Source organism: Periplaneta americana, chromosome 3 (genome assembly GCF_040183065.1).
Source record: "Periplaneta americana isolate PAMFEO1 chromosome 3, P.americana_PAMFEO1_priV1, whole genome shotgun sequence".
Taxonomy (NCBI): Eukaryota; Metazoa; Arthropoda; class Insecta; order Blattodea; family Blattidae; genus Periplaneta; species Periplaneta americana.
This window is the reverse complement of record NC_091119.1, coordinates 31,263,342-31,287,748: the sequence shown is the minus strand read 5'-3', so window position 1 is coordinate 31,287,748 and position 24,407 is coordinate 31,263,342. Positions and strand designations below refer to the sequence as shown.

The 24,407-nt window shown below is 35.9% G+C and overlaps 2 protein-coding genes across 3 annotated transcripts in view; one reads left to right on the top strand and one right to left on the bottom strand.

Annotated features, from left to right (window-relative positions):
- The window catches only part of LOC138695892 (angiotensin-converting enzyme-like), a 35,800-nt gene extending 33,481 nt beyond the window's left edge, over positions 1-2,319 (bottom strand). For both annotated transcript variants that reach the window (XM_069820234.1, XM_069820235.1), the window contains exon 1: positions 1,019-2,319. In XM_069820234.1, the coding sequence (XP_069676335.1) occupies positions 1,019-2,302 (1,284 nt within the window). In that variant the 5' untranslated portion in view covers positions 2,303-2,319. The remainder of the gene's footprint in view (positions 1-1,018) is intronic.
- A 5,819-nt stretch (positions 2,320-8,138) lies between these two features.
- eIF3k (eukaryotic translation initiation factor 3 subunit k) lies at positions 8,139-17,725 on the top strand. Its single transcript, XM_069820233.1, has 4 exons — positions 8,139-8,296; positions 8,482-8,701; positions 9,899-10,118; positions 17,476-17,725. The coding sequence occupies exons 1-4, from the start codon at positions 8,244-8,246 to the stop codon at positions 17,631-17,633; spliced, it is 651 nt and encodes a 216-aa protein (XP_069676334.1). The 5' UTR covers positions 8,139-8,243; the 3' UTR covers positions 17,634-17,725.
- The last annotated feature ends 6,682 nt before the right edge of the window (positions 17,726-24,407 follow it).

The window sequence follows — 24,407 nt, the reverse complement described above, 5'->3', positions numbered from 1 at the left end:
GCACGTAACACCTGCACCAGCACCTTGTTCTCTGGAAAGGGATAAAATATTGATATATTCTTAGAACATTCCTTAATTAAATAGCAGATGAAAAACAGTTCTATAAGTATTTCCAATAGAACACTGCAGTTTCACACACTTCTGCTCATATATGTTGCAGTCACTGATGGCGAACCATAGCCAGTAAGCATGATGTATGAATAAATCTGTCTGTATGTATGTATGTGTTGCAGTCTATGTCTGACGACCACTTCAATATGGTAACTTTCGGTGCTGGATCCTGGACTCACTTCACCAGCATTATCACCTTCATCTCATTCAAACGCTAAATAACCTAAGATGTTGATAAAGCATCGTAAAATAACCTACTAAAAAATTAAATTAGATTTCATTGGTGGTCAGGATTACTTGATGGTTCATTTTCTTACTAGAAGCTGACTAGATGCTTGTGGCCAATAATTATTAACAGAACATCAGTTACTTGTTTATTTCATGATATTTCCAGAGACATTACAAATTGGTAACAATGAAAAGTGATGTAAAAAAAATGGTGTAAATAAACCTACCCCGCTATTGCTTTGCCACAAATGGTACAGAAATATTATTTTGTTGAAGAGTCGTCAAGTCACTAAATACAACTGCAAGAAAGTACTGGGTCAAACCAAATAAGAAACTAAAGAATGGTCACCTAATTTATTTTACTAAACTCCTGTCAGAACTCTAAGTGACAATACACAATAAGATTGATCGTGAAGTTAATTTCAGCAGTAAATAATAGAAAGATTTAGGTGCACTGGTACTGGTATATACTATTGTATCTATTCTCTAGCTAAAAATGATACATTTATAAAGTAAAAGCTAGATAAAACAAAATAATTTTAATCAAAATTACATTTAGCAAAGGGATTAATATTAATCAGCACCAGATGATTGCATAATTTTACACGTTTGTAGCTATAAGATTTTCATTTAATGTTACAATACTGTGTTGGAGTTACAACTTCGGAAATTCACTTACTGCTCTTGAAGTTTCTTTGTAGCTGTTTGGTCTGGCTGTTTCTCTCGTTTGTGTAGTTTGCCTTTCTCCGAAAAGATCCCGTTGAGAATTCTGTTCGGCTCTTGTCTCTTCTAGTGTAGGGTTAGAGAATTTTGCTGCCTTTAAATTAGCAAATCTGCTTCCAGTCCCTTTCCCATACAGTTCCCCCAAAGCAGTAATATATTTTCGTGGTTCATGTTCTTTTGTTGACCTATCACTTTTCCCTCTAATCTTCGGTGATATATGTACTATTGATTGGAGATCATACTTTGAAGGTTTCATATTTTTTGTCTTCTGTAACTTATTTTTCGTGAAGGAAAGATATTTGTTTAGCCTTCTTTGTTCCTTATGACTGTTAACATTATCGGTTAAATAATTTTTATATACTCCTCTTTGTATGTTGCCCATTATTTTGTCATGTTCTGCAGTTGCTGTTCCAGTTAATTCACTTGACACATGATGTTTTCCGGGTAATATTCTTTCGGAATGAATTTCAGGTTTAATTTTAAAATCGGAATCTGTATCTTCTCCTAGTGTATCAATTGATGTTGGAAACACATTTCTGTCATGCAATTTCTTTATTTTTTCGTCATGATTCTTATATGTAATTTGTTTTGGACTGAATCTACTCGATTTTCTCTTGTTTTCTTCAAAATCACTTTCATAATCTTTATAATCATCGTCGTCATAATCCTTAACATCGCCATTTAATTCGGATGCTTTCACTGGTATCACTCTCTTGTTCTTTTTCTGTCCACATTGGTCTGTTGGAAGTACAAACTTTTCTTCTGGTATATATACAGTCTCTTCAGTAGTAGTAGCAGGTGAATTCTGTGTAGTTTTATGTGTTTTGTTAGAAGTGTCCATTTGTAACATATGTATCACTAAATTATTAGGTGTTGTGGACGACGTCAGGTCATCATTCTTGTTAACATTAGTAGTACCGGTATCATCTTCTACTATCTCTGATTTATGGAACAAATAAGCAATTTTTGTGATATGCTTACTTGGTTCACGTCTCGATCTCTGTTCTTTCTGCCCATGGTAATTTGCAGTGTTGTTGGACGAATCAGGTGGTCCATCAATCTCAGCCATAGGTAGGCCTACTTGGTTAAATCGTACGACTTTAGACGACCTTTTATATAATTCGTCATTCACCATTTTCTCCTTTGTGTTCAGAGCTGCGACTGAACCACGATGGATATGACCACATTGTAGTGGACTAGAAGATCCCAAGATCAGCAATAAAAGAAGCTGATGTATCATATTTTGGTGCCCTTGAATTCATTATGTCTATGTACTTTCTTTTTTATCAAACACTTGGTCCCTATGGCAACAGTACTACTGATTAGTTCATTACACAATTAATTCCACAGCCTCCTTTAATATAAGTAAATCGTTGTCTCCATCATGATAAGAAGCAAGAAATACCAGTAACAAAAATTCTGTCAGCATAGCTTAGTTACTGCTATACACTTTTAAAGAATTCATTATTTTCAGTGTTACACTTCAATATTAAAAATTTATGTAAGTACAGTACCTAAGTGGATTGAAAAAATGAATATCGTTAAATTATACATAGGCCCTATTTTTTCACTGTAGCCTACATATTAAGCAGTAATTAGAAACTATATTGAGTTAAGGTAATTACAGTGGCGATTGTAATGAATAGGTCCTAGCCCAGCAAAAAATCTTAAAAATAACACTACTTTGTTCTGTTTTTGAAAGGAAATACATAGTGAACCAAGAGTAATTTCATTAATTTCAGGGGGTTATTCTTTGAGATATTTAAAACAAAAAAGCTTAATACAATTTTGCTCGTTTTTACTTTCTTTTCGAGATAAAAATTATTTTATATGAAATATTTCATTCGGGAAAGCCATTGATTTAATTCCCAATGTACTCAGTCAATTTAAGAAAACAGTGTAGGTAGCCTATTGTGATAAAAAATGATTGAAATAGTTTCAGTTTTGTCCTTTAAACATGCAAAATTTGATCCAAACAAATGTACCATTTTACAATTTTTTCTCAACCGAAAAGTTACATATGTTCGGATCAAATTTCTGCATATTTAAAGGACAAAACTAAAATCTTTTCAATCATTTATTATCATAATACACTACTCTCTGAAATTTACTGAGCATATTGGGAATTGAATTAATGGTTTTCCCAAAACATGTTACGAAAAAGTTTCATATAAAACAATTTTTATCTCGAAAAGGAAGCAAGCAAAAAGGAAGGAAGCAGAGGATAATTTACAAAGAGGATTGTATACATTAAATAAAATATTAAAAGATTTTGGGATGGAAATTTCAGCACAAAAATCAAAAGTAATGGCATTTTTAGGACAAGACCCAGTCAGAAGTAAGATAATACACAATAACCAATGCCTCGAACAAGTGCAAAATTTCAATTATCTGGGTTGTGAAATATCTTATCAAAATGAAAAAGATGTGAACAAGAAAATTACCAAATTTACACAAATTCTAGGAATAATAAACAATGCATTAAAAGCTAAATTAGTACAAAAATCTACAAGAATAAAAATATATAATACACTAGCATTACCCACCCTTTTATACAGAAGCGAGATTTGGTCATTAAAGAAAAAAGACGTGAACAGAATCAAAGCAACGGAAATGAAATTTTTGAGGAGGACAGCAGGATATACTCTTTTAGACCGAAAAAGGAATGAAGAAATTTTAGAACAATTAGAAGTAGAGTCAGTAGAAGAAAAAATCAGCAGATACAAATTCAATTGGCTAGATCATGTAAGAAGAATGGAAAATTCAAGAATCCCAAAAATTATGATGCAGTATAAACCTAGAGGACATCGTCGACCAGGAAGACCTTTAAGAAGACTGCTAGATGGGGCAGAAACAGGTCTACAGAGGCCTAATTCGTGAAGGATGATGATGATGATGAAGCAAAACTGTATTCAACTTTTTTTTTAAAATATCTAAAGAATAACCCCCTATGCTATTCTCAACCAATTTCTCACACAAAGTGCTACCACCGTCTAGTATATACAGTCATGAAGCTTGACTTGTTGAGGGTATTAGGAACAATAGACTGTGCCGGTACTATTTCACATTGTCTGTAATGAAGCGATAGTAGCGATCCTAGTGGTTAGCAAACTATCTATGGATGTATGTTCCCTACGTATTGAGTTTCGTGACCGTGTACTAGTCTGTGGTGCTACTCTCAAGCAGTAATGGCGACAAATGAGCTATTCTCTAGTAACACATTTTACCAGGCATGCAGGCATTATGAGATTCTTTAGTAGTATATTTTTACAGATATAATGCCTTGATTTGAGCTGTCAATCAGGCATTTCTCAAGGAGGCAGTAGGGAGTGGTCTTCTTTGTAAGGAAAATATAGTTAGACATATGTGGTGACTCCACTCGGACTAATTTCTCGAGTTGTGAATTCAAAACATCACCACGTACCAGCTCTCATATTGTGCCAACCCGTAATAGTGGCTGTTTCCAAATAAAGTACCATCTCACTATTACCAATTCTATATAAAAGAATTAAAAAATATAAATACTATAGATACCCTATATAAAACTCTAGTTAGAAGTAAGCTAGAGTATGCGTCTGTAATATGGTCACCTCAGTTCCAGTCCCATCAGATGCAAATAGAAAGGATACAGAAAAGATTTTTACGTTATTTATATTTTAAAAAACATCACATGTCGTCTTATGACAAGCAAATTTCATATAATCAGTTGCTTTTTTAATTTAATTATAAAACTTTAAAATCTCGACGATTAATAAATAGCCAAATTTTACTCTATAAGACTGTTAATGGTATATTGAATAACTGTGATTTTCTTAAATTCCTTCAGTTCAATGTAAAAAGAACAGAATTACGTCATAGGCAACCTTTTATTATTCCCATTCCTAGAACTGTTTTCTTCAAGCACTCTCCATTGTTTGTTAAGTGTAATACAACTCTCTGTCTTTGAACTGATTCTCAATTGGATTTCAGTTTAACAATTGAAAAATTTCATACAATATTAAAAAGAATTGTATTTCCTTAGATATTTAACTTATGAAGAAGTGTATTATAATGTTTTTACTCTAGTTTTTAAATAATTTTGTATCATTATATTGACATTTGGCACTATATATAACAGTAATATATTCTAGCATCTATTACCATTATGTATCTTCTTTCATTCGTTTGTTTTTTTTTTTTCCCCCCTCTTATTATGTATTTTGTGTATATATCTATGTAAGCCACCTGTAATTGGAAGCCTGCTTCTGTTGATGGTGGATTTAAATAAATATACCTACATGCTAAATAATCTAGCAGTTGATATAGTACCACTAAATAAACAATTTAAAAGAAATAGGCTGAAGAACTGCATTGTACAGTTATAACCGAAATCAATTTGTGCTAATATAGAATACAAAGGAATGTATTTCCATTAAAAAGGGGCGTTTTTGAGTTATTAAAAACATAATTGTGCTACATATCAAACGGAAATCTACTATACGAGTTTTAAATGACACCATAATCAGTTCTGTAGCTATAATTTTGCAGTTACAAACATTACATTCCACAAAAATAAGCACAAAATAATTTTTCATATTTTGAATTAAAAAAAAACACACAATCTTTGAGTCCTGAAATTCCGAAACTTTGTATTTTTTGTTTATTCCACGGGCACATGTAATATATAATAAATAACTGAGACTATGAGGTCTAAACCTCTGCTTAATATTTCTATGGAATGATCCATTAACTATCGTACTTAAAGTATATATACTTTTTTCATCACTGCTATTCATGCTTACCCACCACAAAACACATTCTAGAACTAGTAATAAAATAGCAACATTTTTTATACATTTTCTTTTATTAACTGAGAAAGAAAAAGTCAGTTTCAACTAAAAGTTTCGTACAAAAATATAGTCAATGGAAATCTGTACATAAAATTACAGAAATTGTACACTACACGTTTACAAAATATGTCGGCTATTTCATGCCTGACATTATAAAATCAAACTGCAGACTTGAAGTTAACGTATCTTATTAGTCTATAAGGCACAATCACTAATACCACTTTCAATTTCTTGAACTTTTCTTTTAATATCCTTCAGCTCCCGCCCAAGTTGTTCAGACTTAGACATTTCTCTTTTGGCTGTTGACAGCAGGTTATCTTCAGTGGAAGGAACTATGTGACTTGACCCTTGCTTAAGGCAGTATTTTTTAACTTTCTTCTCTATACTTCGTAATCGATCTCTCAAAATCTTTATGTCATTGCAGAATCCTTCTGCTTCCAGCTTCCTGCGACGATCCAGATCCTTGTATTTATTTTTCAAATATGTCACTTGACCTGCCAACTTCTGTGTTTGATCTCGAAATTCTTTCTTACTGTTTTGCATTTCTTCCTTGTACTTCATAGCCTCCTCATTTAATTGTACACACTGCTCCTGATACATGGAAACCAAGCTATCTCGTTGCTTCAGTTCGTCCTTTAAAATATCCACTTGCGCACAGAGTTGTTGGCTATGCCTCAGTTTGGTACTACTTCCACTTCCTGACACGCTAAAGCCTGACACAGACGGATATCTCTCTCCCAGTCTCTCCTGACACAATTCCAGATTCTGTAACATTAAGCTCTTCTCCTTACTCCATTCTATTTCCTTGTTGCAGCTTTCCTTCTTAACACTAACCAGCTCTCTCGTAACATGACACAGCTGATCTTGTGTTTCTTTCAATCTGTTAGAGAGAATTGTTACATGATCTTTAAGTCTCTTTTCTACTAAAGCCCTTTCTTTCCTGCTGATCTCTCTATCTCTTAGAAAAGAGTGCACTTGATCTTGATGAAGCTGCTTGTGCTCTTCTAGTTGTGCATTCAGGGCCTTCGAATGAGCATCCGCAAGCTCTGTAAAAGTATTAGACCTACAATGCAGAGGTGAAACATCCTTAGTTTTACTACTGGAACGTGAATGCGGACTATGTAGTCGAGGTACAGTTTGCTTTGAAATATATGTTATTTCATTTTCAGTCATATTGTTCAGGGACAACAGAAACTCAATTTTCTTACGGTCCTCTGCTGCACGAAATTGTAATTTGTCATTTTCAGTATAGAGACGCAATACTTGCTCACGTTCTTGTTGTATGAATATTTGAAGATCACTTACAGTCTGTTGTAATTTTGACACTTCTGAATTACGACGTTTCAAATCTTGCTCTAGTTTAAAACTTAAATCGCATAAAACCTGACACTTTTCAACCTCTTTTATTAATTCTTGATAATCATTGTTCAATTGGAAATATTTTTCTTTATAATGTGCAAGAAGTTCCTTGGATGGAATTAATTTCTCAAGCTGTTGATCCACTTTAGTGTAATATTCGTTGTCTTCCAAAGATGGTTTATGAACACTTGATTTCGACATTTCTGCTTATATTTCTTTCTGTGGCACTGTAATAAAATTATATTTAACACGTTGTATTCACCAAGGTTTCGCCTTTTATCAAGAAATTTTGAGCACACTTTTGCCTACTCCAGTTCAAAAAGTCTAGATGATACTGTTCAAATGTCATATTGGTTCGCTGTTAATCACTAATCTACACGAAGAATACACCCATCACCGTCACGAACGTTTGACAGATCTGCCCCCACAGTTCAAACAGAGTCCTCCAGGGAGATACTTTGAGTCCACAACTCTTCAATATTGCTACCATGGACACCACAAAGCTGTAAATATCTCTAAAATAAGTTACAAATTGCATTTAACAACCTGACAGATTTCAATAGTGCTTGGAACCCCAAAAATTACTTGTGTAATCTAGGCTGGTACCAAGAGGAGGACTGCCCTCTTGGCTGGAACGAAGGGAGTACAGCAGACCATCGTTGGTTCCCGCGCATTCAATCGAAGCCTCTAATGTCAGTGTTGCCAAATGAAGGTCCGGAAAATCGCCAAACAGCAGTGGAAATATCGCTATATTTCATATTATCAATAGATAAAGTCCTAGATCATACTATTGATCTAGGATAAAGTATTATTTTTGTCGCTAGAGGGTGTTTAAAAAGTCGCTAAATCCCTATTTAAGCAATAGAAAAGATAACAACATAGTAAAATTGGCGATACTGGCCTTCAAGTACATGTCGATGTTAGCGACATCTGAGTACAGAGCCAACAAGTAAAATGAGGTAGAAGATAAACAAAAGACTCTTTACTAGCAAAATGGCGGAAGCCATGCGTTCTGCTGTAGCTCAAATGCTAACAGGAATAGAAAGGTAATTTTAAATACAAGAATAAGAATAAGATATCAAAACTTTCTTTATAAAACCGCAGATATTAACTGAAGGAATAATTCATGGTTACCAATACTTGGTACAAAACGCGACTTTGCCGTATGGCATTATCTACTACTGATTTACTTCACTGTGATATCAAATTTCTATTTTATTATTTGTTTCAGATATAATCCGGAAAATGTACCAACTTTGGAAAGTTACGTTGATTATCAATCCAGGGAAAATACATATGATCTTGAAGCGAACCTTGCAGTTCTGAAGCTTTACCAATTTAATCCTCACCTGTATAATACCAACATAACATGTCAGATTTTATTGAAAGCGCTTACAAATTTTCCGCACACGGATTTTGTTCTGTGTAAATGCCTGTTGAATGAAAAACATGTAAGTATTTTATTAAAATTTGTTTTCTAACAATAAATTCAGTAGGTAGACAATTAATTTTAATCAATTCGTACACATACGTACTGTATAAAGGCAACTTAAAAAAAAACACACATTCGATGCCGTATAAGAACACTAGTTACATGAATATGTTGAGTGAACTGGCAATGGATATTGGTACAGCCTATTGTAAATAGTAAGATTTGGTAGATGAACTTACAAAACTTCTAGGTAATAGCAAGGGACCGCCGGTCTTACGAGGTATGTGACATGGTTAGTGTGTTACTTGAGGGGATATCTAAGTGACGTGATACTGAGGAATATGTGAAAAGATTTCAATGATCTTAATTCCTCAGCTTTACGTTATTCTCAATTAACCCACTAACCTTGTCACGTACTGTAAAAGACTGGCGGTCTCTTGCGAATTACCACTTCCAATTAAAAGTGATAAAGATTTGAAGATAAAATGACAGAACACGGATACCTTCCTTTCCCTCTTACTCCAAAATTCCAACCTTGTGCACACAAAATAAATTACTGGCACTGAAAACTTACTTTTCGTATGCATGATGATGCGCATTCAACAAACGCAGACAAATCTGCTCTTTTTTTACTTTAAGATAATTGTTACTGAGGTATCCATATACTGAAATTTTCCCAAAACCGCAATCAAAATAAATCGCGAACTTTACATTGTTTGTTCCATTGTGAATTGATTGCAGCATTATAAATGTAGGCGTAACTATTGTCTCACTCATGCAAATAAGCCTTGTTTAGACACAGATATACGGTATATGAAAAAATCTTTCTATTGAAGAATACTACAGGTAGTTAAAAATATAACATTTAATAAAGAATTTATTACATTATAAGATGTTGATTGAATAAGCAATTTAAACTTCTGAATGAGTCTGACACGATACCACAGTCTAGTATATACAGTCGCGAAGCTCAATACGTAGTAAATATGCAAACATTAGGTAGTTGCTCACCACTAGGATCGCTAATATTGCCTCATTACAGGCAATGCAAAATAGTACCGTTGCAGTCTATTGTTTCTAGCACCCTCAAAACTCAAGCTTCGTGACTGTATATAGTAGACTGTGACGATACCCTCCTTAGTCAAATTTTGGGTTGTTTTTTTTCCACTTTCTCACGTCTACATGTTCTCATTGAATGTATTATATTTGTTTATAGCTTGCAGAACCCCAGATTGCTCATATAATGTTCCTGGCAGACATTCTAGAAAGCTGCGACTTCCAGGAGTTTTGGACTCGAGTGCATTCTGTGCCTGACTTGTGTTCTCAAATCACTGGTTTCCATGACTCCATTCGCAAATTTGTATGCCACGTTGTAGGCATCACATTCCAGACTGTTAATAGGAGTGTACTAGCGCAATTGCTTGGAGGTGTGGATGGTAAGTTAGAATGCAGTTTTGCTGATTATACAGTATGCTGTAGGAACTACACTTTTTGAAAAAGATATTCTTCCCTTTCTGGTTGTGTACTTTCAAGATACTGGTAGTGTATATAGTGCAAATAAAATTATTAAAAGCTTTCCATATATGTTGTTGTTATCTAATGCTGGGCTTTGGCAACGAAGCCATTAGTGTTCTTGCTCTCCAATATTTCTCTGTGGTGGATTCATCAGGTAGAACTTCACAGGTTTGTAGATGATCTTCAGTCATTTCTTCTTCTTTGTTGCATAGAGGGCAATTTGGATTTGTGTAAATTCCTATTTTATTCAAGTGTTTGGCCAAATAATCGTGTTCTGTAAGCAGTCTGAATTTTGCTACTGCAGATTTACGTGGGATTTCTGGAATAATTTCTTTTTTTTTTATTATTAAAATGCTCCATTTTTTATCTTTGGCTTTGGTACATAGTGCTTGGTTTTGCTTGATTTTATATTTATTTTTAATTAGTCTTTTGATGGATGTAAAAGGTAGGCTTGTATTTGTATTATGAATTAAATTGGATCCTTTTTTGGCAAGAAAGTCAGCAGTTTCATTTCCAGCAATTCCGCAATGTGCAGGTATCCATTGCAATTGAATTCTTTTCTGTAGTTTTTGAAGTTGTTGGATCATTTTGTGACATTCTTTAATTTGGATTGACATCATTTTATATGAATTTATTGCATATAATGCTGCTTTAGAATCAGAGGGAATGACAGCATTTTGAAATTTATCTATTCTGTATAGTAGGTGTTGGAGTGAGATATGAATAGCCATTATTTCTGCATCAAAATTTGTTGTATGATGTCCTGCTGGTTGATAAAATGAGAATAACTCACACGTAATTCCTGATCCTGAGTTGTTATCGATAGTAGACCCATCTGTGTAGATATGTAACCATTCTTCTGGTGGGTATCTATTGTTCACAGCTTCTAATGCTAGCGCTTTTAGTACAGGTTTGGAAGTTTCAGATTTTGTAACGCTTTCCATATATTGTGTACTGTAATATAAATAGGTTATTTATCTGTATTTGAAGTGATAGAGCCAAATTGTCATATTAGGTTCCAGTATCAGTTACAAATTATTCAAGATGCAGTGGATCGTCGATTATCATTGTCTTCAGCTTTTTTCATTTCTACTCACTTTTTTTTTTATTATTCAACTATCCGAAGACAGGTCTGAACCTCACAAGTGATACCAATAAGGCACCACAAGCAAGAGATAATGGGGTAGGGTGGCCACTGTCTCCCCCCCCCCCCCATTGCATACATCGCCGGTTAGCTACATATGACACTAATCAGACTTCAGATGCATATAAACAATTTATTGTTCTTCCTCTGACACATATCGTCCAATAACGTAGCCAGAGTAATTATTTTGGGTGGGCCAGATATGCAGGGTTTAGAAAGTACCTGACCATCTCCTGACAATGCCGCTGCCGTCAACTCTCTTGAAACTCATTCTAGGAAGTCTTATTTAATAACATGCAAAATTATGATAAACTATCATGCAAGGCATACCTATACAAACGCTTCATAAGGTGAACTGGAGCTGTCGAGATTTCCTAGCAGAGAATCTGTCGATCACTGATGATGGGTCCTTCGATAAATCCCAACTTTTCTCTCTCTCAATGGATAGAATTGCTAGATTACAAAGTCTTGTGCTTGACATGATTGTCGAATTTTTCTTCGTTTCACAGCTTTGAAAAGTTTTATATCGTTGCCTTAATGAAGGACGAACATTTACTAATATCCATTTTTGGAGACTGAAGTGCTTCCAATAATGAATTTGCAAGAGCAAGAATATCGTCTAAACATACGAAATAAAATAAGGTGTCAAATTTTTCTAGCTAATGTAACAATTCAGTAGCCTCCATGGCTTCCTTCTTTTTATCACTGCCAGACAATTTTTTAGGCCCAACCCAACACAGTTTTTTTTGGCTGCAAAAGGGTATCTGTCGGATACAGGGGGTAGAGCAGTGGCGGCTCGTGATAAAATATTATGTGTGTTCACAATTTTGTGGTTCCAAAATCGAAGAGAATTTGAAATCGTATGTTTAGTCTAATATGAAATGTCATGATTCCAATGTGCCACTATCGAAAAAAACCGTATATAAATTCAAAACAACATATAATAATAATAATAATAATAATAATAATAATAATAATAATAATCAAACCCAGTCTTTTTATTTCCAATTTTTCCTGGTAAGCCAGTTTATCCAGTTCTTTACTGTTCAAAATTGCTTGAACAGAGTTCATTGTTTACGTTTGCTAAAAATGAATACATACCACAGTCCCGTTATTTACAAATGCATGTGCTCAGTTATATATTTTGATTCACAACACACTGATACACTATAGCCTATACCAGTTCTGTAATCCTATTCGCATAGATTGATTACTATAAATACAAGCCAGTAAATATTATTCTTAAATATTATACACCACCATACAGATACTTAAATTCATACCACCACCACATTCAGCCAGCACGTGTTTAAAAGTCAAACTATGCTATTATGCCGACACTGAACTGTAGTAATTCACAAACTACACTCTCGTAGCAGCACTATACACACATCCTCGTAAAGTAAACGTTCCTACAGTCAGATGCTGACATCTACAGGCTATTAAATTTCCTCCTCGAGATATAGCACGTGAACAATAGGCGTCGATACACCTGACATCTGTAGGATAGATACTCATCATGTTCACTTAACGCTTTGTGCTCTTGACGAGTCATAAGCGGCCAGCTAAAGACAATTTTCTCCCGCGCATGCGTGAAATTCCTGTAACCATCTCAAAAAGAGCACGGCTTGTACGTGAATGGATGTTGCCAAGTTTACATAAGAAGTTTATACAAGATGCGGGAAGTTTAAAATACTCGATTCTGATATTATACATCCCCACTACGTCAATACAGTATCAAATAATAAAACTAGTCGTGCATTAATGGAAACAAGGTGTTCACGTGCTCTTGTGCTCTTATTGACGCACTGCCACTGGGGTAGAGCCATTAATTCTTCCCATTGAAGGCTTTAAGGAACCAACCTGGACAAATACCCAATGTCCCATCCCTACCTTCCCGTGGTGCAGCTGTTAGTAAGCATAATTTTACAAGCTGAATTAAAGGGAGGGGCTACTCATCGGGAGGAAATTAAACGCAGAATAAATATGGGAAATGCGTGTTATTATTCGGTTGAGAAGCTCTTGTCATCCAGTCTGCTGTCCAAAAATCTGAAAGTTAGAATTTATAAAACAGTTATATTACCGGTTCTTCTATATGGCTGTGAAACTTGGACTCTCACTCTGAGAGAGGAACATAGGTTAAGGGTGTTTGAGAATAAGGTGCTTAGGAAAATATTTGGGGCTAAGCGGGATGAAGTTACAGGAGAATGGAGAAAGTTACACAACACAGAACTGCACGCATTGTATTCTTCACCTGACATAATTAGGAACTTGAAATCCAGACGTTTGAGATGGGCAGGGCATGTAGCACGTATGGGCGAATCCAGAAATGCATATAGAGTGTTAGTTGGGAGACCGGAGGGAAAAAGACCTTTAGGAAGGCCGAGACGTAGATGGGAGGATAATATTAAAATGGATTTGAGGGAGGTGGGGTATGATGATAGAGACTGGCTTAATCTTGCACAGGATAGGGACCGATGGCGGGCTTATGTGAGGGCGGCAATGAACCTTCGGGTTCCTTAAAAGCCATTTGTAAGTAAGTAAGTAAGTAAGGCTACTCATCAATTAGCACTGGTCAGCTTGATGAGTTAATGACTGTATTTGGTATAATTTTCCTCTATTCAATACCTAATTCTCTCTTTACCCTTTCCTATCCAGTCCTCTAACTGAACTCTTACTTACTTCGACCCCGACGGCATTAGAGCATTCGAAGCCTAGGGGTTCATTTCCCTTTCCTTCCTCCTCTTTCTACTTTTCTGTTCCTAGTGCTGACCTGCTATGGCACTAAAATCGTCCTTCAGTGGCTTAAGGAGGGAAAGCTGGTGATCAACAAGACCTCCCAGCTAGGTCCAGTGGACCCGTCGACCAACAGCAGGTGTGGTCCTCCAGACATTCTGGGAGTTGTGTGTGAATGAAGTAGCCACCAAAACGTTAAAATATGGTGTTCACTTAAATCAGCTACAACTTGCCATTTTCACCCTAAAAATCTGTGCTTCAATGGCTGGCCATGATAATATCTTTGAAGAATATTGGAGTGCAAGAGGTCAAATGACTTTATTGACAAATGCCTGGCATTAGAAAACAACAACAACACAGTTAAATTGGCTCTTGAAAAAATTAACGCATTTTTTACTTCTTAATGCTATCGACTGTAACTATTGCTATGGATCCATGGTTTAGTTTTAATGTTGAGTGTTTTCCATAAAAAACGCAAAAATTCGCTTATTTTTTGGGTGGGCCTAGGCCCACCTGCTGGCTATGCCACATGATGTCCCGTGACATGTAGGCCTACTGGCTGATCGTACTAACTCCGAAAACTTACCTGACTATAGTCTTGAATTATAACCACAGCGCAACACATAAAATAACTAGGTATTATGTATTAATATTAATACTGATATTAGTTAATTATTAGTATGTTCAAATTTCTCTAGTGTCCAATAACTGGCTCAGAAATCTAGTACAATTTTAATTTCATGGAACTCCAGTACTGACAAATATTGTCGATATTTGTCTCAGCTGCCAACATACCAGTTACAAAATCACTACCATTTGTAGTATTTGTCAGTATCGAAATTCGAAACGAAGTTGGCAAAAGAAAATTCAACCTGCAAACTAGAAAATCACCACAATCCACTAGCATATGTAGTAATGGGGGAAAAATGGTTAGGTTTCACCCTTAGGGTATGAAGTAAGCTGACCTGGACTATACAATGATGCATTTTCATTCAGTAACCTGCTTCTATTGTGAGTGTGATAAGTGCTAAAGCTATATTTTTTTAATGCGTAGTAGAAAGAAGGAAACAGGCAAAATTGAAATTCTTACAGGATCCAGTTGAGAAGAAGAGAGATAATTATTTCAATGAAAGACGGGAAGCAAGCCGTACACTTAGGAATAAAAAGAGAGGTTACTTGAAGGAAAAACTGAATGAGGTAGAAACAAATAGTAAGAATAAAAACATTCGAGATTTATATAAGGGTATAAAGGAATTTAAGAACGGATATCAGCCAAGGGTAAACGTGATCAAGGATGAGAATGGTGACTTGCTTGCAGACTCTCCATCAATCCTAAACAGATGGAAAAACTATTTTGCGCAACTATTAAATGTACATAGGCCAAATAGAAATGATCGGGACGAAATTGAAATACAAACTGCTGAGCCATTTATACCCGAACCCACACTTTCAGAAGTCGAAATTGCAATAGAAAATTTGAAAAAGTACAAGTCTCCAGGTATCGATCAAATTCCAGCAGAATTAATACAAGAGGGTGGAAATGCATTATATAGCGAAATTTATAAGCTTGTGCTTGCTATTTGGGAAAAGGAAATTGTACCAGAACAATGGAAGGAGTCCATAATTGTACCTATTTTTAAAAAGGGGGACAAAACCAAGTGTGGTAACTTTCGAGGAATATCACTTTTGTTGACGTCGTACAAAATTTTGTCCAATATTCTTTTGAAGAGATTAACTCCATACGTAGATGAAATTATTGGGGATCATCAGTGCGGTTTTCAGCGTAATAGATCGACTATTGATCAGATTTTTTGTATTCGACAGGTAATGGAGAAAAAATGGGAGTATAAGGGTACAGTGCATCAGTTATTCATAGATTTCAAAAAGGCATATAACTCGGTTAAGAGGGAAGTATTATATGATATTCTTATTGAATTTGGTATTCCCAAGAAACTAGTTCGATTAATTAAAATGTGTCTCAGTGAAACATACAGCAGAGTCCGTATAGGTCAGTTTCTATCTGATGCTTTTCCAATTCACTGCGGGCTAAAGCAGGAGATGCACTATCACCTTTACTTTTTAACTTTGCTCTAGAGTATGCCATTAGGAAAGTCCAGGATAACAGAGAGGGCTTGGAATTGAGGGCTTGTCTATGCGGATGACGTGAATATGTTAGGAGAAAATCTACAAACGATTAGGGAAAGCATGGGAATATTACTTGAAGCAAGTAAAGAGATAGGTTTGGAAGTGAATCCCGAAAAGACAAAGTATATGATTATGTCTCGTGACGGGAATATTGTACAAAATGGAAATATAAAAATTGGAAATTTATCTTTTGAAGAGGTGGAAAAATTCAAATATCTTGGAGCAACAGTAACAAATATAAATGACACTCGGGAGGAAATTAAACGCAGAATAAATATGGAAATGCGTGTTATTATTCGGTTGAGAAGCTCTTATCATCCAGTCTGCTGTCCAAAAATCTGAAAGTTAGAATTTATAAAACAGTTATATTACCGGTTCTTCTGTATGGCTGTGAAACTTGGACTCTCACTCTGAGAGAGGAACATAGGTTAAGGGTGTTTGAGAATAAGGTGCTTAGGAAAATATTTGGGGCTAAGTGGGATGAAGTTACAGGAGAATGGAGAAAGTTACACAACACAGAACTGCACGCATTGTATTGTTCACCTGACATAATTAGGAACATTAAATCCAGACGTTTGAGATGGGCAGGGCATGTAACACATATGGGCGAATCCAGAAATGCATATAGAGTGTTAGTTGGGAGACCGGAGGGAAAAAGACCTTTAGGGAGGCCGAGACGTAGATGGGAGGGTAATATTAAAATGGATTTGAGGGAGGTGGGATATGATGATAGAGACTGGATTAATCTTGCACAGGATAGGAACCACTGGCGGGCTTATGTGAGGGCGGCAATGAACCTTCGGGTTCCTTAAAAGCCATTTGTAAGTAAGTAAGTAAGTAAGTAGAAGTATCATTGCCTTCCTGAAGAGGTTATCTTTTCTCATTGCCCTCACACCTCAACCCACAGGTCACTGAAAAATGACACTGGCCAAGTTGAGCACGTAGCAGTAGCTTTACCTCGAGATGAATTTAATTTTGACAGTCACTGTTTTTGAATATGATGTTACCACAATTATAGTTATCACCATGAAGTCTTTAATGTTTATGAATGAATAAACAAATCTGTAAAACATTATTGATGCCACTTTTTTACTGCAAGACATTCATCTGCAGTATGTAATGCCATTCTTTATAATAAGTTATTTTGCATGTTAAGGTTTCTGACAACATAGATACTGCCAGCGTACTTGTCAATATTTCATCAGAGTTGTATATTTTAAAAAATTATGTTAACAGAGTCTTTTCTTTTACAGATCAAACACTTAAACATTGGGTGAATAAATACGGCTGGAGGGAAGAGGAAAATGATATGATTTTTATTGCTAATCAAGATGAGAATATTAAGACGAAGAATATCACAGAAAAAATTGATTTTGAAAGTGCTGCTGCTATAATGGCAGCATCCAGATAAATTATTGTATCATACAGATATGATAAGCATCAAGTTGGTATTGCATTTGTATTAAATGTGAGAAATAAACAAGAAAATTTACTGTTTTATAATGCTTTGTTGTATTTATGTTTAATGTATCCTATTCCACTTCTGTTCTTGAACACAGCAGAAGCCTTTCCTGTGACATATAAGCTTGCTTGGAAAGTAATTTTATTGTCCTTGATGTTTGAGTGGTTACCGTTTGTATTATTAAAGTAGGTGCTCACTAACCGGTAGAATTCTAAACGGATTTCCGTATGGACCAAGATCATAATAAAGAAACTCATGGCATTGTATCAATTACAAGGTCTCCAATTGTGGTAATATTGAAGGGATAAATGATATAGGTGACCCTAAGCTTGTTTTTTTATTCTTTCAAAACATAACTAAAAATACACCTTTCTCGTAGCTACTTATCACTTTATTTCCAGGTTTAGTCCAGATGACTACAGGGAAGTAATGTGCTCACTCTAGCTGTAACTAACAACAACACTATTGGATCAGTTTGGAAATACAGACAAATGAGTGATACTATAATAAAAATTCGAATGTGCGGAACAAATTCATTCTGGTATGCTAACAAAATTACGAGAAAATTATGAAAGTACCAATGAGAAATGAAGTAGAAGGACATAGATATGTATGTATGTATTTAATGCCTACCCACTTCACTTGCATCATTTGGGTTCCACATATTGTGGACAGATAGGACCGTGACCCATTTTCAAGTTGCACACCACTTCGGCGGCCCACACTACGCGTGATGTGTATTTGTGGAGAGTTATGTCGTGTACTAGGGTGAATGTATAAGTGTAGTGTAGGGAATGGGTGAGGATGAAGGTGAAGGGAGAAGGGGAAACCCGGTGCCAGCATGTAGCGTACTTCTGTTGAATAGCACCAAGGGGGCCGCCAGGCTTAACGTCCCCATCCAACGGATGAATCACTGTCAACAGTGACATATATGCCTTCTCTTAATTGTGGAGAGATTTGGGATTTAATCCAGACATATTGGTGCACAATCTTGTGATTAGAAATTGTGTACTACCATGTCTCCCAGTCCCGAGGTAGAAATTTTACGTGTGAAAATTTCTGACCCCACAGGAGATCAAATCTGGATTAGCTAGTCTGAAGGTAGACACATTACCACAGAGCTAACTCGGTGGACAGGACATAGATATAATTAGTAGTATTAACGTGAATGTTATGCCCGTACTTCGGCACAGATTGTCCCTGATGAGTGCAACAGCATGCACAATATGGGCAACCTATTTTGCCATACCTCACGTCACAGTGCAACCCTCCATTTAGTTTATATTCCAATGTTTATATTAATTTTTTTTATTATGGTTTATTTAATGACGCACCTGCAGAGGTTATATTAGCGTCGCTGGTGTGCCGAAATTTTGTCCCACAGGAGTTCTTTCACATGCCAGTAAATCTACTGACATGAGCCTGTCGCATTTAAACACACTTAAATGCTATCGACCTGGGACAGATCGAACCTGTAACCTTGAACATAGAAGGCCAGTGCTATACCAACTATTCCAATGTTTGTGTTATTTTTTTTTTGATTATGGTTTATTTAACGACGCAGCTGCAGAGGTTATATTAGCGTCACCAGTGCACCGGAATTTTGTCCCACAGGAGTTCTTTCACATGCCAGTAAATCTACTGACATGAGCCTGTCGCATTTAAACACACTTAAATGCTATCGACCTGGGACAGATCGAACCTGTAACCTTGAACATAGAAGGCCAGTGCTATACCAACTATTCCAATGTTTGTGTTATTTTTTTTTATTATAGTTTATTTAATGACACAGCTGCAGAGGTTATATTAGCGTTGCCGGTGCGCCGAAATTTTGTCCCACAGGAGTTATTTCACATGCCAGTAAATCTACTGACATGAGCCTGTCGCATTTAAACACACTTAAATGCTATCGACCTGGGACAGATCGAACCTGTAACCTTGAACATAGAAGGCCAGTGCTATACCAACTATTCCAATGTTTGTGTTATTTTTTTTTTGATTATGGTTTATTTAACGACGCAGCTGCAGAGGTTATATTAGCGTCACCAGTGCACCGGAATTTTGTCCCACAGGAGTTCTTTCACATGCCAGTAAATCTACTGACATGAGCCTGTCGCATTTAAACAAACTTAAATGCCATCGACCTGGGACGGATCGAACCTGCAACCTTGAACATAGAAGGCCAGTGCTATACCAACTATTCCAATGTTTGTGTTATTTTTTTTTTGATTATGGTTTATTTGACGACGCAGCTGCAGAGGTTATATTAGCGTCACCAGTGCACCGGAATTTTGTCCCACAGGAGTTATTTCACATGCCAGTAAATCTACTGACATGAGCCTGTCGCATTTAAACACACTTAAATGCTATCGACCTGGGACAGATCGAACCTGTAACCTTGAACATAGAAGGCCAGTGCTATACCAACTATTCCAATGTTTGTGTTATTTTTTTTTTTATTATGGTTTATTTAACGACGCAGCTGCAGAGGTAATATTAGCGTTGCCGGTGCGCCGAAATTTTGTCCCACAGGAGTTCTTTCACATGCCAGTAAATCTACTGACATGAGCCTGTCGCATTTAAACAAACTTAAATGCCATCGACCTGGGATGGATCGAACCTGTAACCTTGAACATAGAAGGTCAGTGCTATACCAACTATTCCAATGTTTGTGTTATTTTTTTTTTTTTTGATTATGGTTTATTTAACGACGCAGCTGCAGAGGTTATATTAGCATCACCAGTGCACCGGAATTTTGTCCCACAGGAGTTCTTTCACATGCCAGTAAATCTACTGACATGAGCCTGTCGCATTTAAACACACTTAAATGCCATCGACCTGGGCCCAATCGAACCTGCAACCTTGAGCCTAGAAGACCAGTGCTATACCAACTACGCTACCGAGGCTGACTGTTTTTATTATAATCCAAACAATTCCAAAGCCTGGTTCACAGTATGAAATTTGGATTTTTACGAATAATTTTCATGTAAAACTTAAGTGTTATGATTTTAAAGAGTTAATGTACCTCAGGACAGATGAGTCCCGTTTCAACACCAGTGTGGTGTCAACTTCAGTGTCTTTCGAACTACTTTTGGGACCCGTTTCAACTCCAGTGTGGTGTCATCTTCAGTGTCTTTAGAACTACTTTCAAAAGAGACTGAAGATGACATCACACCAGTGTTGAAATAGGATCCATCTGTCATAAGGTACATCACCTCTTTAAAATCATAACACTTTTAATGTTTTAACAAAGAAAGTTTTAAGTTTTAAACAAGTATTAATGTGGACATAAACAATAACTTTTAATCAGACCCATGTTCATATGACATTTATGCTCAAAATAGCCTATAGACCTGAGCACGGACAGAGGCACAGGTCATTAGTCGTGAAAAAATATATATATATTTGGTTATAGCGACCTCGTTTTGTGCGACACCTCGCCTATAACATCAAATATTTTGTGGTCCCAACTAATTCTCCATAAGACATATGCTTTTCTAACTTGCTTAATACGACAAACGTATATGTGTCTACCTCGCATATAACGTCATTTTCAACCTCAGTTTGGAATACAATTTTCTAAGAACCAAAGTATTATAAGAAATATTTTGCTGAAATCTGGTAAATCCTTTACTGTTCCCTTCTATCATAGAACTCTGGAATGCAAGCAGATTCCCCAGCCCATTGTAACCTGCCCGAATTCATGCTGTATTGACGGTACCCGCATGCGGTCAGTTTCGACAGGAAGTTTTCACTAAGTGCACGCATTTTAACGCAGTATGGCCACTGAAAGAAGTGAGTGACACTTTAGAAGCCATTAGAATTGCGAACATTTCTATGAAGCTAGAGGAGGGGGGAGTATGAAGCTAGGAGAAGGAGCAGTGAAATTGCAACTGAAATAATGAACATAGAATTTAATTTAGAAAGTGTATATTGGGCAAGTAGGAGACAACAGAGTAAAAATAACTGATTACTTCACTCCTCAGTAAATAAGTTTGGTGAGCAATGAACAAACTGTTTTAATACAGAATACTGTATTTATAATTGTGCATGTATTTTATTGTGTTCATGGTACGCTTAAAAGTGAATGCATAACTCTAAAATAAGCCTAATTATGTTTATTATTTTTCATTTTCCACCTCACTTAACTTACTTACTTACAAATGGCTTTTAAGGAACCCGAAGGTTCATTGCCGCCCTCACATAAGCCCGCCATCGGTCTCTATCCTGTGCAAGATTAATCCAGTCTCTATCATTATATCCCACCTCCCTCAAATCCATTTTAATATTATCCTCCCATCTACGTCTCGGCCTCCCTAAAGGTCTTTTTCCCTCCAGTTTCCCAACTAACACTCTATATGCATTTCTGGATTCGCCCATACGTGCTACATGCCCTGCCCATCTCAAACGTCTGGATTTAATGTTCCTAATTATGGCAGGTGAAGAATACAATGCGTGCAGTTCTGTGTTGTGTAACTTTCTCCATTCTCCTGTAACTTCATTCTGCTTAGCTCCAAATATTTTCCTAAGAAACTTATTCTCAAACACCCTTAATCTCTGTCCTTCTCTCAAAGTGAGAGTCCAAGTTTCACAACTATACAGAACAACTGGTAATGTAACTGTTTTAAAAATTCTAACTTTCAGATTTTTTGACAGCAGACTGGATGACAAAAGCTTCTCAACTGAATAATAACAGGCATTTTCCATATTTATTCCACGTTTAATTTCCTCTCAAGTATCATTTATATTTGTTACTGTTGCTCCAAGATATTTGAATTTTTCCACCTCTTCGAAGGATAAATCTTCAATTTTTATATTTCCATTTCGTACAATATTCTGGTCATGAGACATAATAATATACTTTGTCTTTTCGGGGTTTACTTCCAAACCTATCACTTTACTTGCTTCAAGTAAAATTCCCGTGTTTTCTCTAATCATTTGTGGATTGTCTCCTAACATATTCATGTCATTCGCATAGACAAGAAGCTGATGTAACCCATTCAATTCCAAACCCTCTCTGTTATCCATATCTTTCCTAATGGCATATTCTAGAGTGAAGTTAAAAAGTAAAGGTGATAGTGCATCTTCTTGCTTTAGCCCACAGTGAATTGGAAAAGCATCAGACAGAAGCTGGCCTATACAGGTTCTGCTGTAAGTTTCATGGAGACACATTTTAATTAATCGAACTAGTTTCTTGGGAATACCAAATTCAATAAGAATGTTTGATAAAACTTCTCTCTTAACCGTGTCATATGCCTTTTTGAAATCTATGAATAACTAATGTACTGTACCCTTATACTCCCACTTTTTCTCCAATATATCTTGTAATATGCATAAATAAATGTTTTGTTGTTTTAAAGAAAATTATTTCACTTTTAAAACAGGTAGTCTCCCATGTCCCACCATGAATATATTTTTTATATGTGTAGGTTTTTTCAGCTCTCAGTTCCACGGACTTCAGGGTACTGGTAGTTACCATCTGTCTGGCTTTTGCCGGACAATTTCTACTTTATATGATTTTCCACTGTGTCCAGCAGGATTTTAATTATTTTTTAATTGTCTGGCATTTAATTATACCTATGTTCATTTTGCAAGCAAGAAATGATAGAAATTCTTAAACAGATTGTGTCACGTCAGTAATTGAGTAGCCCTATATGGCTCAATTCTGGATTACACATCTTTCCCTAGTTTTTGCCATGGTTCACAATGCAGTTGAACTCTTAATTGGGGATTAGCATGACTTGGATATACTGTATACAGAAATGGAAATCACTTCAACAACATGTTATTGTGAAATGCAATACTGCAGGTATTAAAAGAACAGAGTGACATATTTAAGCACAAAAATATTTTTAAAAGAACTAAAGTTACGAATATTTAAACACAGAAAAGTATTTTTTTAAATATTGTATATACAATAAAACATCAAAAGTAACTGTGGCAATATAGGTACGTTCTACAACATATTGGAGTCTTTTGGAGTAAAGAAAACTATTTTCAGTCACTGAATAAATTATTTATAAATATCCTGAAAATCGATCCGGATATATGGTTTTCGGATAATTGAAGTTTTATTGTATTAATCCCATAATCCCGCTGATGTGAGTCAGCTGAGTGGAAAGCTGCTATTGTCATAATAATATGACTCTTTCTAAAACTAAGTGGTGACAGTCACATTCTAAAAAAGTGTACCGTTAAGTTTTCTGATGAAGTGTAACAAAAGTGTCCGTGTTTTAGTGTGAGGCCAAGTGCGAGATATGTGATTGTTTTGTGGCATATGAATATAAACTATTTCAGAGGCAGCATTTTACAGATATACCTGTTGTAACATAATGCATATTGGCCACCGGGTAGCTCAGGCGATAGCGAGATTGCCTGCTGTTCCGGAGTTGCTCTTGAGCGTGGGTTCTATTCCTGCTTGAACTGATTACGCGATTGGGATTTTTCCTAAGTTTCCTCCAACCATAAGACGAATGTCAGGTAATCTATGACGAATCCTCGGCCTCATCTCGCCATCACAAATTTTATCAACGCTAAATAATCCAGTAGTTGATACAACGTCATTAGTGAGTACTATGGACACTATGTTAAGCTTACCAATCTTACCATACGCCCCATAGAAAAATTGGGATAGTTCTCTTTCTTTGGGCGTAGGTGTTTGGCGTCCCCGTAATTTTTACCGGGACGCGCAAAAGTCTCATTATTTTAATCATAGTGTGAAAG

Coding starts and splice junctions, on each gene's coding strand:
- eIF3k (XM_069820233.1), top strand. CDS start 8,244: ATGGCGGAAGCCATGCGTTCTGCTGTAGCTCAAATGCTAACAGGAATA. Junction 8,702..9,898: donor GCCTGTTGAATGAAAAACAT/GTAAGTATTTTA, acceptor ATTTGTTTATAG/CTTGCAGAACCCCAGATTGC. Junction 10,119..17,475: donor ATTGCTTGGAGGTGTGGATG/GTAAGTTAGAAT, acceptor TTTCTTTTACAG/ATCAAACACTTAAACATTGG.